This window comes from Dendrobates tinctorius, unplaced genomic scaffold (assembly GCF_039654945.1).
Source record: "Dendrobates tinctorius isolate UK_male_01 unplaced genomic scaffold, ASM3965494v1 ptg000273l, whole genome shotgun sequence".
NCBI lineage: Eukaryota > Metazoa > Chordata > Amphibia > Anura > Dendrobatidae > Dendrobates > Dendrobates tinctorius.
In genome coordinates, this window is record NW_027361940.1 from 2,484,580 (window position 1) to 2,499,121 (window position 14,542).

The 14,542-nt window shown below is 55.6% G+C and overlaps 1 protein-coding gene across 2 annotated transcripts in view; it reads left to right on the forward strand.

Moving 5' to 3' along the window:
• Nucleotides 1–370: 370 nt before the first annotated feature.
• Nucleotides 371–14,542, forward strand: part of LOC141072452 (uncharacterized) — a 44,280-nt gene continuing 30,108 nt past the window's right edge. The window contains exons 1-4 of one of the 2 annotated variants that reach the window (XM_073559728.1): nt 371–562; nt 4,910–5,479; nt 11,772–11,898; nt 13,650–14,242. In XM_073559728.1, the coding sequence (XP_073415829.1) occupies nt 386–562; nt 4,910–5,479; nt 11,772–11,898; nt 13,650–14,242 (1,467 nt within the window). In that variant the 5' untranslated portion in view covers nt 371–385. Of the gene's footprint in view, nt 594–4,909; nt 5,480–11,771; nt 11,899–13,649; nt 14,243–14,542 lie in introns of both variants that reach the window. The other variant, XM_073559729.1, reaches the window with a different exon arrangement.

Consider the following 14,542-nt stretch of genomic DNA (forward strand, 5'->3'; position numbering starts at 1 on the left):
CCTCTCTTCTCCTCCTCTTCTCTCTTCTGCTCCGCTCTTCTCCTCTCTTCTGCTCCGCTCTTCTCCTCTCTTCTCCTCCTCTTCTCCTCTCTTCTGCTCCGCTCTTCTCCTCTCTTCTGCTCCGCTCTTCTCCTATCTTCTGCTCCGCTCCTCTTCTCCTCTCTTCTGCTCCGCTCTTCTCCTCTCTTTTGCTCCGCTCTTCTCCTCTCTTCTGCTCCGCTCTTCTCCTCTCTTCTGCTCTTCTCCTCTCCTGCTCTCGCCCTCTGCGCCGCTGTGGCTGAGGATCAGCGTCACTCATCTCCCCAGTCACGTGTCCAACGGCCTCTGCCGGCTTCACAGCTAACTGCCCGCGGACCCATAATGCTGAGCCCAGCTTCCCGGGGTAATGCATTCAGAGAACACCTCTAACGCTACGCATGCCGGATGTTGTAGTCTCACAGGGAAGATCTGCCGCAGTTTGCCGGAAGTAGGCGGAGCAGTTTGCCGGTCAGGCCGCAGCAGGCGGAGGAAACGGCGGTCACTGTCGCTGCCACAGTCCCGAGACTCCGGCGCCCGGAGCTTGGTAGGAGGAGGAGGAGGAGGGATGCTGGCGGGTGAGAAGTGTCCCCCTGCAGGCGCCGCACACGGGGGAGAAGTCTGGAAGTACATGGTCGCTATGGGCAACAAAGGCCCAATCACAACGCAGCTTTCATTGATACAGCACACAATAGGGCATGAAAGCCGAGCTGTGATTGGTTGCCATGGGCAACATTAATGAGTGGTGAGCCAGCAGCTCTCGCTGTGACTGGAGTACACCGGTGTAATGATGGACCTGTGCCTGCAGCTCTGGCTGTGACTGGAGTATCACAGTGTAATGACAGACCTGTGCCTGCAGCTCTGGCTGTGACTGGAGTATAATGGTGTAATGACGGACCTGTGCCTGCAGCTCTGGCTGTGACTGGAGTATAACGGTGTAATGATGGACCTGTGCCTGCAGCTCTGGCTGTGACTGGAGTATAACGGTGTAATGATGGACCTGTGCCTGCAGCTCTGGCTGTGACTGGAGTATAACGGTGTAATGACGGACCTGTGCCTGCAGCTCTGGCTGTGACTGGAGTATAACGGTGTAATGACGGACCTGTGCCTGCAGCTCTGGCTGTGACTGGAGTATAACGGTGTAATGACGGACCTGTGCCTGCAGCTCTGGCTGTGACTGGAGTATAATGGTGTAATGACAGACCTGTGCCTGCAGCTCTGGCTGTGACTGGAGTATAATGGTGTAATGACGGACCTGTGCCTGCAGCTCTGGCTGTGACTGGAGTATAACGGTGTAATGACGGACCTGTGCCTGCAGCTCTGGCTGTGACTGGAGTATAACGGTGTAATGACGGACCTGTGCCTGCAGCTCTGGCTGTGACTGGAGTATAACGGTGTAATGATGGACCTGTGCCTGCAGCTCTGGCTGTGACTGGAGTATAACGGTGTAATGACGGACCTGTGCCTGCAGCTCTCGCTGTGACTGGAGTATAACGGTGTAATGACAGACCTGTGCCTGCAGCTCAGGCTGTGACTGGAGTATAACGGTGTAATGAGTGACCTGTGCCTGCAGCTCTGGCTGTGACTGGAGTACATCGGTGTAATGACAGACTTGTGACTGGAGTACACCGGTGTAATGACAGACCTGTGCCTGCAGCTCTGGCTGTGACTGGAGTATAACGGTGTAATGACAGACCTGTGCCTGCAGCTCTGGCTGTGACTGGAGTATAATGGTGTAATGACGGACCTGTGCCTGCAGCTCTGGCTGTGACTGGAGTATAACGGTGTAATGATGGACCTGTGCCTGCAGCTCTGGCTGTGACTGGAGTATAACGGTGTAATGACGGACCTGTGACTGCAGCTCTGGCTGTGACTGGAGTATAACGGTGTAATGACAGACCTGTGCCTGCAGCTCAGGCTGTGACTGGAGTATAACGGTGTAATGAGTGACCTGTGCCTGCAGCTCTGGCTGTGACTGGAGTACATCGGTGTAATGACAGACTTGTGACTGGAGTACACCGGTGTAATGACAGACCTGTGCCTGCAGCTCTGGCTGTGACTGGAGTATAACGGTGTAATGAGTGACCTGTGCCTGCAGCTCTGGCTGTGACTGGAGTATAACGGTGTAATGACGGACCTGTGCCTGCAGCTCTGGCTGTGACTGGAGTATAACAGTGTAATGACAGACCTGTGCCTGCAGCTCTGGCTGTGACTGGAGTATAACGGTGTAATGACGGACCTGTGCCTGCAGCTCTGGCTGTGACTGGAGTATAACGGTGTAATGACAGACCTGTGCCTGCAGCTCTGGCTGTGACTGGAGTATAACGGTGTAATGACAGACCTGTGCCTGCAGCTCTGGCTGTGACTGGAGTATAACGGTGTAATGAGTGACCTGTGCCTGCAGCTCTGGCTGTGACTGGAGTATAACGGTGTAATGAGTGACCTGTGCCTGCAGCTCTGGCTGTGACTGGAGTATAACTGTGTAATGACGGACCTGTGCCTGCAGCTCTGGCTGTGACTGGAGTATAACGGTGTAATGACGGACCTGTGCCTGCAGCTCTGGCTGTGACTGGAGTATAACGGTGTAATTACGGACCTGTGCCTGCAGCTCTGGCTGTGACTGGAGTATAACGGTGTAATGACAGACCTGTGCCTGCAGCTCTGGCTGTGACTGGAGTATAACAGTGTAATGACAGACCTGTGCCTGCAGCTCTGGCTGTGACTGGAGTATAACGGTGTAATGACGGACCTGTGCCTGCAGCTCTGGCTGTGACTGGAGTATAACGGTGTAATGACAGACCTGTGCCTGCAGCTCTGGCTGTGACTGGAGTATAACGGTGTAATGAGTGACCTGTGCCTGCAGCTCTGGCTGTGACTGGAGTATAACGGTGTAATGAGTGACCTGTGCCTGCAGCTCTGGCTGTGACTGGAGTATAACTGTGTAATGACGGACCTGTGCCTGCAGCTCTGGCTGTGACTGGAGTATAACGGTGTAATGACGGACCTGTGCCTGCAGCTCTGGCTGTGACTGGAGTATAACGGTGTAATGACGGACCTGTGCCTGCAGCTCTGGCTGTGACTGGAGTATAACGGTGTAATGACAGACCTGTGCCTGCAGCTCTGGCTGTGACGAGTATAACGGTGTAATGACGGACCTGTGCCTGCAGCTCTGGCTGTGACTGGAGTATAACGGTGTAATGAGTGACCTGTGCCTGCAGCTCTGGCTGTGACTGGAGTATAACTGTGTAATGACGGACCTGTGCCTGCAGCTCTGGCTGTGACTGGAGTATAACGGTGTAATGACGGACCTGTGCCTGCAGCTCTGGCTGTGACTGGAGTATAACGGTGTAATGACGGACCTGTGCCTGCTGCTCTGGCTGTGACTGGAGTATAACGGTGTAATGACGGACCTGTGCCTGCAGCTCTGGCTGTGACTGGAGTATAACGGTGTAATGACGGACCTGTGCCTGCAGCTCTGGCTGTGACTGGAGTATAACGGTGTAATGACGGACCTGTGCCTGCAGCTCAGGCTGTGACTGGAGTATAACGGTGTAATGACGGACCAGTGCCTGCAGCTCTGGCTGTAACTGGAGTATAACGGTGTAATGACGGACCTGTGCCTGCAGCTCAGGCTGTGACTGGAGTATAACGGTGTAATGACGGACCAGTGCCTGCAGCTCTGGCTGTGACTGGAGTACATCGGTGTAATGACAGACTTGTGACTGGAGTACACCGGTGTAATGACAGACCTGTGCCTGCAGCTCTGGCTGTGACTGGAGTATAACGGTGTAATGACAGACCTGTGCCTGCAGCTCTGGCTGTGACTGGAGTATAACGGTGTAATGATGGACCTGTGCCTGCAGCTCTGGCTGTGACTGGAGTATAACGGTGTAATGACAGACCTGTGCCTGCAGCTCAGGCTGTGACTGGAGTATAACGGTGTAATGACGGACCAGTGCCTGCAGCTTTGGCTGTGACTGGAGTATAACGGTGTAATGACGGACCTGTGCCTGCAGCTCTGGCTGTGACTGGAAAATAACGGTGTAATGGCGGACCTGTGCTTGCAGCTCTGGCTGTTACTGGAGTATAATGGTGTAATGACGGACCTGTGCCTGCAGCTCTGGCTGTGACTGGAGTATAATGGTGTAATGACGGACTTGTGCCTGCAGCTCTGGCTGTGACTGGAAAATAACGGTGTAATGGCGGACCTGTGCTTGCAGCTCTGGCTGTGACTGGAGTATAACGGTGTAATGATGGACCTGTGCCTGCAGCTCTGGCTGTGACTGGAGTACATCGGTGTAATGACGGACCTGTGCCTGCAGCTCTGGCTGTGACTGGAGTACATCGGTGTATTGACGGACCTGTGCCTGCAGCTCTGGCTGTGACTGGAGTATAACAGTGTAATGATGGACCTGTGCCTACAGCTCTGGTAGTGACTGGAGGACACCGGTGTGATGATGGACCTGTGCCTGCAGCTCTGTCTGTGACTGGAGTACACCGGTGTGATGATGGACCTGTGCCTGCAGCTCTGGCTGTGACTGGAGTACATCGGTGTAATGACGGACCTGTGCCTGCAGCTCTGGCTGTGACTGGAGTGCATCGGTGTAATGACGGACCTGTGCCTGCAGCTCTGGCTGTGACTGGAGTACATCGGTGTAATGACGGACCTGTGCCTGCAGCTCTGGCTGTGACTGGAGTGCATCGGTGTAATGATGGACCTGTGCCTGCAGCTCTGGCTGTGACTGGAGTGCATCGGTGTAATGACGGACCTGTGCCTGCTGCTCTGGCTGTGACTGGAGTGCATCGGTGTAATGACGGACCTGTGCCTGCAGCTCTGGCTGTGACTGGAGTACCCCGGGGTGATGATGGACCTGTGCTCCTGTCCTCCCTGCAGGTGGCGCCGGCCGTCATGGAGGATAAGGGGACGGAGTCGGTGAAGGTGGAGGCTTTGGAGGAGGTGGAGGTGAAGTGTGAGCCGCCGGTGGACTGCCTGCTGGACTACAACCTGGGGACGCCGATGACGGTGGAGCAGGAGGTGCAGATCGGGGACGGGCCGCCGTGTCTGGACTATAATGGCTTCTTGTCCAGGAAAACGCCCAAACCTCGGCAGAGGCGAGCGTCCGGGCAGCACAACTACAGCTGCGCGCAGTGCGGGAAAGACTTCCTGCGCTGCAGCGACCTGGTAAAACACGAGAAGACGCACACGGAGCAGCGGCTCTACGCCTGCAGCATCTGCGGCAAGAACTTCCGCCGTCACACGTCGCTGCTCATCCATGAGCGCATCCACACCGGGGAGCGGCCGTATCAGTGCACCCAGTGCGGCAAGAGCTTCGTCCAGCGACAGCACCTCACCACCCACCAGCGCACCCACACCGGTGAGAAGCCCTTCCAGTGCATCGAATGCGGAAAAGGCTTCAGGTGGAGATCAGAACTGCTGAAACATCAGAAGATCCACACGGAGAAGGTGATAACCGGACTGCCGATCCACAAGCACATCCCAACAATACCCGACATACTGGACTGCCGATCCACAAGCACATCCCGACATACCAGACTGCCGATCCACAAGCACATCCCAACTATACCCGACATACCGGACCGCCGATCCACAAGCACATCCCAACTATACCCGACATACCAGACTGCCGATCCACAAGCACATCCCAACTATACCCGACAGACCGGACTGCCGATCCACAAGCACATCCCAACGGTACCCGACAGATCGGACTGCCGATCCACAAGCATCCCAACGGTACCCGACAGATCGGACCACCGATCCACAAGCACATCCCACCGATACCCGACATACCAGACTGCCGATCCACAAGCACATCCCAACTATTCCCGACATACCAGACTGTTGTGAGTTCATTTTCCCCTTCACTACTGAGGCCCGAGGAACTCCCTCTTCTGGTGAAGAAAGGTAGTGAGCCTGATTGTCAAACACCTGGGGCTGATGATGATGACTGGCTGAGTGGAGTTAGTGACTGGATATAAGGCTGCCGACGCCCTTCTGGCCTGCGGGTGATTTCTCTGTGAACTTCTAGGAAACCAGTCTGATTCCTGCTCATCTAAAGCTAAGATTTCTGCTTTGCCTTTTTGCATTAGTGTTTTGTTTTCCTTGCTTTTCTGGATTCTGCCATTCCCTGCTGGGGTGAGCTGAATCTCCTTTTGCCTGTTGCTCTGTTTTCAGAATATTCCTGAGTACTGACATAGCTTTTTTGAAGCCTAGCGTCTTCAGGGCCTTTTTTACTGTCAGTTTGTTGGCTCTTATTTTCATAGGGTTTTTCACGGATTGCAGACAGCAGCCTTCCTGTCCTTTCCTATCTAAGCTAGCTTGGGCCCCATCTATGCTCAGTCTATCTTTCTGTCTTTGTTTTGTTCTTTCTTCTTGCTTCACCGTCATTATATGTGGGGGGCTGCCTTTTGCTTTGGGTCTGCTCTGGGGCAGTTTAGATTTCCCTTTCTGTCTTTAGGCTATGTAGTCCTCCAGTTGTGATCGAGGGACCTAGGGCATCGTAGGAGCCCCCCACGGCTACTGCTAGTTGTGTTGATAGGTTCAGGGGTCTGCAATCCGATAGCTGCCAACTTCTCTGGTTTTCTGGACTTAGCTAGCATTTCTATTTTTGCCTCCTACGGTGACTCAATCATAACACCAGACTGCCGATCCACAAGCACATCCCAACGGTACCCGACAGATCGGACTGCCGATCCACAAGCACATCTCAATGATACCCGACAGATCAGACCGCCAATCCACAAGCACATCCCAACGATACCCGACATACCGGATGCTGATCCACAAGCACATCCAAGTGATACCCGACATACAGGACTGCCGATCCACAAGCACATCCCAACGATACCCGACATACCGGACCGCCGATCCACAAGCACATCCCAACGGTACCCGACAGATCGGACTGCCGATCCACAAGCACATCCCAACGGTACCCGACAGATCGGACCACCGACCCACAAGCACATCCCAACGATACCCGACAGACCGGACTGCCGATCCATAAGCACATCCCAACGATACCCGACAGACCGGACCGCTGATCCACAAGCACATCCCAACGATACCCGACAGACCGGACTGCCGATCCATAAGCACATCCCAACGATACCCGACAGACCGGCCCGCCGATCCACAAGCACATCCCAAAGATACCCGACAGACCGGACCGCCGATCCACAAGCACATCCCAAAGAGACCCGACAGACCGGACCGCCGATCCACAAGCACATCCCAACGGTACCGGACCGCCGATCCACAACCACATCCCAACGATACCCGACATACCGGACCGCTGATCCACAACCACATCCCAACGATACCCGACATACCGGACCGCTGATCCACAAGCTCATCTCAATGATACCCGACAGATCGGACCGCCGATCCACAAGCACATCCCAACGATACCCGACATACCCGCCCGCTGATCCTCAAGCACATCCCGACGATACCCGACAGATCGGACCGCTGATCCACAAGCACATCCCAGTGGTACCCAGCTGATCGGACCGCCAATCTACAAGTACATCTCAATGATACCCGACAGATCGGACCGCCAATCCACAAGCACATCCCAACGATACCCGACATACCGGATGCTGATCCACAAGCACATCCCAGTGATACCCGACATACCGGATGCTGATCCACAAGCACATCCCAATGATACCCGACTGCCGATCCACAAGCACATCCCAACAATACCCGACAGACCGGACCGCCTATCCACAAGCACATCCCATCGATACCCGTCAGACCGGACCGCCGATCCACAAGCACATCCCAGCGATACCCGACAGACCGGACCGCCGATCCATAAGCACATCCCAGCGATACCCGACCGGACTGCTGATCCACAAGTACAGCCCAGCGATACCCGACAGATCGGACCGCCGATCCACAAGCACATCCCACCGATACCCAACAGACCGGACCGCTGATCCACAAGCACATCCCAGTGATACCCGATAGACTGGACCCAACGATCCACAGGCACATCCCAGTGATACCCGACAGATTGGACCCGACTATCCACAGGCATGGCCCATAAATACCCAACAAACTGACCCGATGATCCACAGGCACATCCCAGCGATACCCGACAGACTGGACCCGATGATCCACAGGCACATCCCAGCGATACCCGACAGACTGGACCCGATGATCCACAGGCACATTCCAATGATACCTGACAGACTGGAACCAACGATCTACAGACACATGGAAACGAGACCCGACGATCCACAGACAAATCCCAATGATACCCGACAGACCAGACCCTATGATCCACAAGCATGACCCAATGATAACCGTCAGACCGAACCCAACGAACCACAGGCACATCCCAATGATACCCAACAAACAACCCAACGATCCACAGGCACGACCTAACGATACCCGACAGGCAGGACCCAACGATCCACAAGCACATCCCAACGATACCCATTAGACTGGACCCAACAAACCCCAGGCACACCCCAATGATACCCGACAGACCGGACCCAAGGATCCACAAGCATGATACGATACTTGACAGACTGGACCCAGCGATCCACAGACGCATCCCAATGATACCTGACAGACTGAACCCAACAATACTTGACAGACTGGACCCGACGATCCACACACACATGGAAACAAGACCCGAAGATCCACACACACGTGGAAACGAGACCCGAGAATCCACACACAGACACGGAAACGAGACCCGGCGTTCCACACAGACACGGAAACGAGACCCGGCGATCCACACAGACACGGAAACGAGACCCGGCGATCCACACAGACACGGAAACGAGACCCGGCGATCCACACAGACACGGAAACGAGACCCGGCGATCCACACAGACACGGAAACGAGACCCGGCGATCCACACAGACACACACGGAAACGAGACCCGTCGATCCACACAGACACACACGGAAACGAGACCCGTCGATCCACACAGACACACACGGAAACGAGACCCGTCGATCCACACAGACACACACGGAAACGAGACCCGTCGATCCACACAGACACACACGGAAACGAGACCCGTCGATCCACACAGACACACACGGAAACGAGACCCGTCGATCCACACAGACACACGGAAACGAGACCCGTCGATCCACACAGACACACACGGAAACGAGACCTGAAGATCCCCACACGTGGAAACGAGACCCGACAATCCACACACACACACACACACGGAAGCGAGACCCGACGATCCACACACACACGGAAACGAGACCCGACGATCCACACACACACACACGGAAACGAGACCCGACGATCCACACACACACACACACGGAAACGAGACCCGACGATCCACACACACACACACACACGGAAACGAGACCCGGCGATCCACACACACACACACGGAAACGAGACCCGACGATCCACACACACACACACGGAAACGAGACCCGACGATCCACACACACACACACACACACACACACACGGAAACGAGACCCGGCGATCCACACACACACACACGGAAACGAGACCCGGCGATCCACACACACACACACGGAAACGAGACCTGAAGATCCCCACACGTGGAAACGAGACCCGACAATCCACACACACACACACACACACACACACACACACGGAAGCGAGACCCGACGATCCACACACACACGGAAACGAGACCCGGCGATCCACACACACACACGGAAACGAGACCCGGCGATCCACACACACACACGGAAACGAGACCCGACGATCCACACACACACACGGAAACGAGACCCGACGATCCACACACACACACGGAAACGAGACCCGACGATCCACACACACACGGAAACGAGACCCGACGATCCACACACACGGAAACGAGACCCGACGATCCACACACACACACGGAAACGAGACCCGGCGATCCACACACACACACGGAAACGAGACCCGGCGATCCACACACACACACGGAAACGAGACCCGGCGATCCACACACACACGGAAACGAGACCCGACGATCCACACAGACACGGAAACGAGACCCGACGATCCACACAGACACGGAAACGAGACCCGGCGATCCACACAGACACGGAAACGAGACCCGGCGATCCACACACACACACACGGAAACGAGACCTGAAGATCCCCACACGTGGAAACGAGACCCGACAATCCACACACACACACGGAAGCGAGACCCGGCGATCCACACACACACACGGAAACGAGACCCGGCGATCCACACACACACACACGGAAACGAGACCCGGCGATCCACACACACACACACACGGAAACGAGACCCGGCGATCCACACACACACACACACACGGAAACGAGACCCGGCGATCCACACACACACACGGAAACGAGACCCGGCGATCCACACACACACGGAAACGAGACCCGACGATCCACACACACACGGAAACGAGACCCGACGATCCACACACACACGGAAACGAGACCCGACGATCCACACACACACACGGAAACGAGACCCGACGATCCACACACACACACGGAAACGAGACCCGACGATCCACACACACACACGGAAACGAGACCCGACGATCCACACACACACACGGAAACGAGACCCGACGATCCACACACACACACGGAAACGAGACCCGACGATCCACACACACACACGGAAACGAGACCCGACGATCCACACACACACACGGAAACGAGACCCGACGATCCACACACACACACGGAAACGAGACCCGGCGATACACACACACACGGAAACGAGACCCGGCGATCCACACAGACACGGAAACGAGACCCAACGATCCACACACGTGGAAACGAGACCCGACAATCCACACACACACGGAAACGAGACCCGGCGATCCACACACACGGAAACGAGACCCGACGATCCACACACACACACACGGAAACGAGACCCGACGATCCACACACACACACACGGAAACGAGACCCGACGATCCACACACACACACACGGAAACGAGACCCGACGATCCACACACACACGGAAACGAGACCCGACGATCCACACTCACACGGAAACGAGACCCGGCGATCCACACACACGGAAGCGAGACCCGGCGATCGACACACGGAAACGAGACCCGGCGATCCACACACACACGGAAACGAGACCTGGCGATCCACACACACGGAAGCGAGACCCGGCGATCCACACACACACACGGAAGCGAGACCCGGCGATACACACACACACGGAAACGAGACCCGGCGATCCACACAGACACGGAAACGAGACCCAACGATCCACACACGTGGAAACGAGACCCGACAATCCACACACACACGGAAACGAGACCCGGCGATCCACACACACGGAAGCGAGACCCGGAGATCCACACACACACACGGAAGCGAGACCCGGCGATCCACACACACACACGGAAGCGAGACCCGGCAATCCACACACACACACACGGAAACGAGACCCGGCGATCCACACAGACACGGAAACGAGACCCAACGATCCACACACGTGGAAACGAGACCCGACAATCCACACACACAGACACGGAAACAAGACCCGGCGATCCACACGGAAACGAGACGCGACAATCCACACACACACGGAAACGAGACCTGACGATCCACGGACATGTCTAAACATTACCAGGCAGACCGGACACGGAGCTCCCCAGACACATGAACTTGACGTGCGGCTGACCTGTGCAGTCCTTACACGTCAGACAGATGAATCGATCCCAGATGCTCCCGTGCTGAATGCTATGGTTTCTGCCTTCAGTCTGGCGTGGAATTCGACGATCTTGCCGCCTCGTTTTCCAAAGAAGAATGGATGGAGCTGGAGGAATGGCAGAAGGAGCTGTACCGGAACGTGATGAAGGAGACGTCTGAGACCTTGATATCCCTCGGTGAGCCTCCGGTAGTGGTGGGGGGTGTATACTGGGTGTAGTGTGCCGCTCCACTGTCTGATACGCGGTCTTACGCGTTGATGCTGCAGGTTCTCGCGTCCCACCCTCCTCCAGCTCCAAGACCTACAGCTTTCTCCCCATCATAGTGCAGGTGTCTGGACCGTGATCAGGAGCCGGCATAGCCTCTAACAGCAGTGACTTGTTAAAGTGACAGCAGGATTATGCTCAGTGAATACAGACATTGTCAGGTCGGCGCCGTTATACTGATTACACTGATACCTGGTGATGAAATCTGTCTTGTGGTTCTTGTGGAGTGTTGATTTGTAGTTTTCAGTTAATGAGTGTCTCGTGCTCTGGGGCGGGGCTGTGGGTGGACTGGGTGGGGCTGTTCGTGGGACTTCATGTGCTGTGTTTACATTTTTATACTGATGGCTTATGATGCCCCGCCCCCTATTTTACATACTGAATATTATATATTATACGGCGCTGCAGCATGATCGCATGAATAATGTGCATTTAATTGTTATTTGCTGCTATAAATAAATTTAAATACATAACTATATCTTGGCCAAAATATCGACCGATCCCTCATATATTATTTATATATCTCTGTTTTTTGCCCTCCATTTTTCCGGGTGCCTCCGGGTCCAGCATTTCTGGCCTTGTATACAGGGCTCTCTTGGTGGGCAGGCGCCTGATGTAATAGTGTGGGGGTCACTAATAGGCTGTAAGGCGGACGCTGAGCATCACCTGTGTGTGACCAGCGCCCGATACGAGCCGCGTCTGATGCTAAGCAGTCGCCGCCCCTCCATGGATCGGCCGGCTGTCAGTGGTCGTCTCCTCAGGATTTTGCTCCTGTGCTGCCGCCGTCTTTCACATGGCTTCCCCGCACCCTGATGCATTAGTCCTGACACCAGGGCAGGCGAGCACTGCTGCCCCTTTGTGCTGTATGACTTTTTGGAGGATTTTTAATCCTCTTTCAAAATGTGGCCGGCCGCTCCTGCTCAGTAATATCGGTGATCCGATAGATGCTACTACACAGGGGCCGCCGGCACCATCTCGCTATAGAAAAAAAAAAGCATGGTCTCCACTCCGATGGCGCCGGCGGCCCCTGTGCTGGAGCCTCTAATGTATCGTATACCAGCAAATAGAATAATTAACTGCACATTACACGTGTGATCGTGCTGCAGCACCGCCGCCTGTTGAAGCTGATTTATTTTTCAATATATATAATATTCAGTATGTAAAGTAGGGGGCGGGTCAGTGCGGGATCAGTGACCTATCATAAGCCATCAGTATGAATAGCTTAGCAGATCACCACATGAAGCCCCCGCCTCGGAGCACGAGCAGACCCGTAACTGAAAACTACAAATCCACATTCCACAAGAACCACAAGACGGATTCCATCACCAGGTATCGGTGTAATCAGTATAACGGTGCCAACCTGACACTGCCTGCAGTCACTGAGCACAATCCTGCTGACAGTGCACTTTATAGGGCTAGTCTGCTCCTGGGCTGCTGCTGCCTCGTCACTTTGAGGCTTATCTACAGTAGTCATTTCCACCGTCCGCTGCAGTCCGCTCCGGTGTTGGCCACACCTCTGGTTGCAGCAGGGCACATGACATAGGCTGCAGTGGACCCCGGCCACCATGTTGTCTTGTGCCTCTCTGTGAACCGTGTCGTCGGCTGAGTGTAATAACCGGCACCGAGCTGTGCGCTGCGCCTCTCACCTCCGGGTTCTGTTCTCACAGGGGAAGGTTTGGTGGAGAAGGCGATCGGTGAGAAGCCCCCGGAGGGGCTGGAGCCGGCACCCAGCCTGGCATCGGACTGTGATGGTAACTTACCCCTGTGCCCTGAGGAGGTGGTGGCGTGCAGCAACCCCCTGGCTGGAGGAGAAGGACCCCTGGGCCAGACCCTGGACATTGCTGAGGGGGTGGCATTCACAGACGGAGTGGACAAGATTCACATTAAGTATCTGGACCGCACGAATGGCAGCAGCTCGGAAAGGGCGCACGCCTGTGCGGAGTGCGGGAGCGTCTTCTACAACAAGCGGACGCTGAAGGCGCACCTGCGGAGTCACCTCGGGGAGCGCTCCTACATCTGCAACGTCTGCGGGAAATGCTTCCGCCGCCACACGTCGCTGCTCATCCACGAGCGCATCCACACCGGGGAGCGGCCGTACCAGTGCACGCAGTGCGGCAAGAGCTTCATCCAGCGGCAGCACCTCAACACCCACCTGAAGACCCACACCGGCGAGAAGCCCTTCCAGTGTGGCCAGTGCCCCAAAGGCTTCCGATGGAGGTCCGAGCTGGTGAAACACCAGAAGATCCACGAGGAGGAGCAGGTGGGTGTCAGCAGCTGCGGAGCAGGGGGCTCTGTGCCTGTGTCACCCTGTATGGCCGGTTCCATGTCTTTGGGGCTCTGTGTGTGTGAGGGGGCATGGTATGTGGTGGGCTCTGTGTGTGTGAGGAGGCATGGTATGTGGTGGGCTCTGTGTGAGAGGGCATGGTATGTGGGGGGCTCTGTGTGTGAGGTGGCATGGTATGTGGTGGGCTCTGTATAAGAGGGCATAGTATGTGGGGGGGCTCTGTGTGTGTGAGGGGGCATGGTATGTGGCGGCTCTGTGTGAGGGGGCATGGGATGT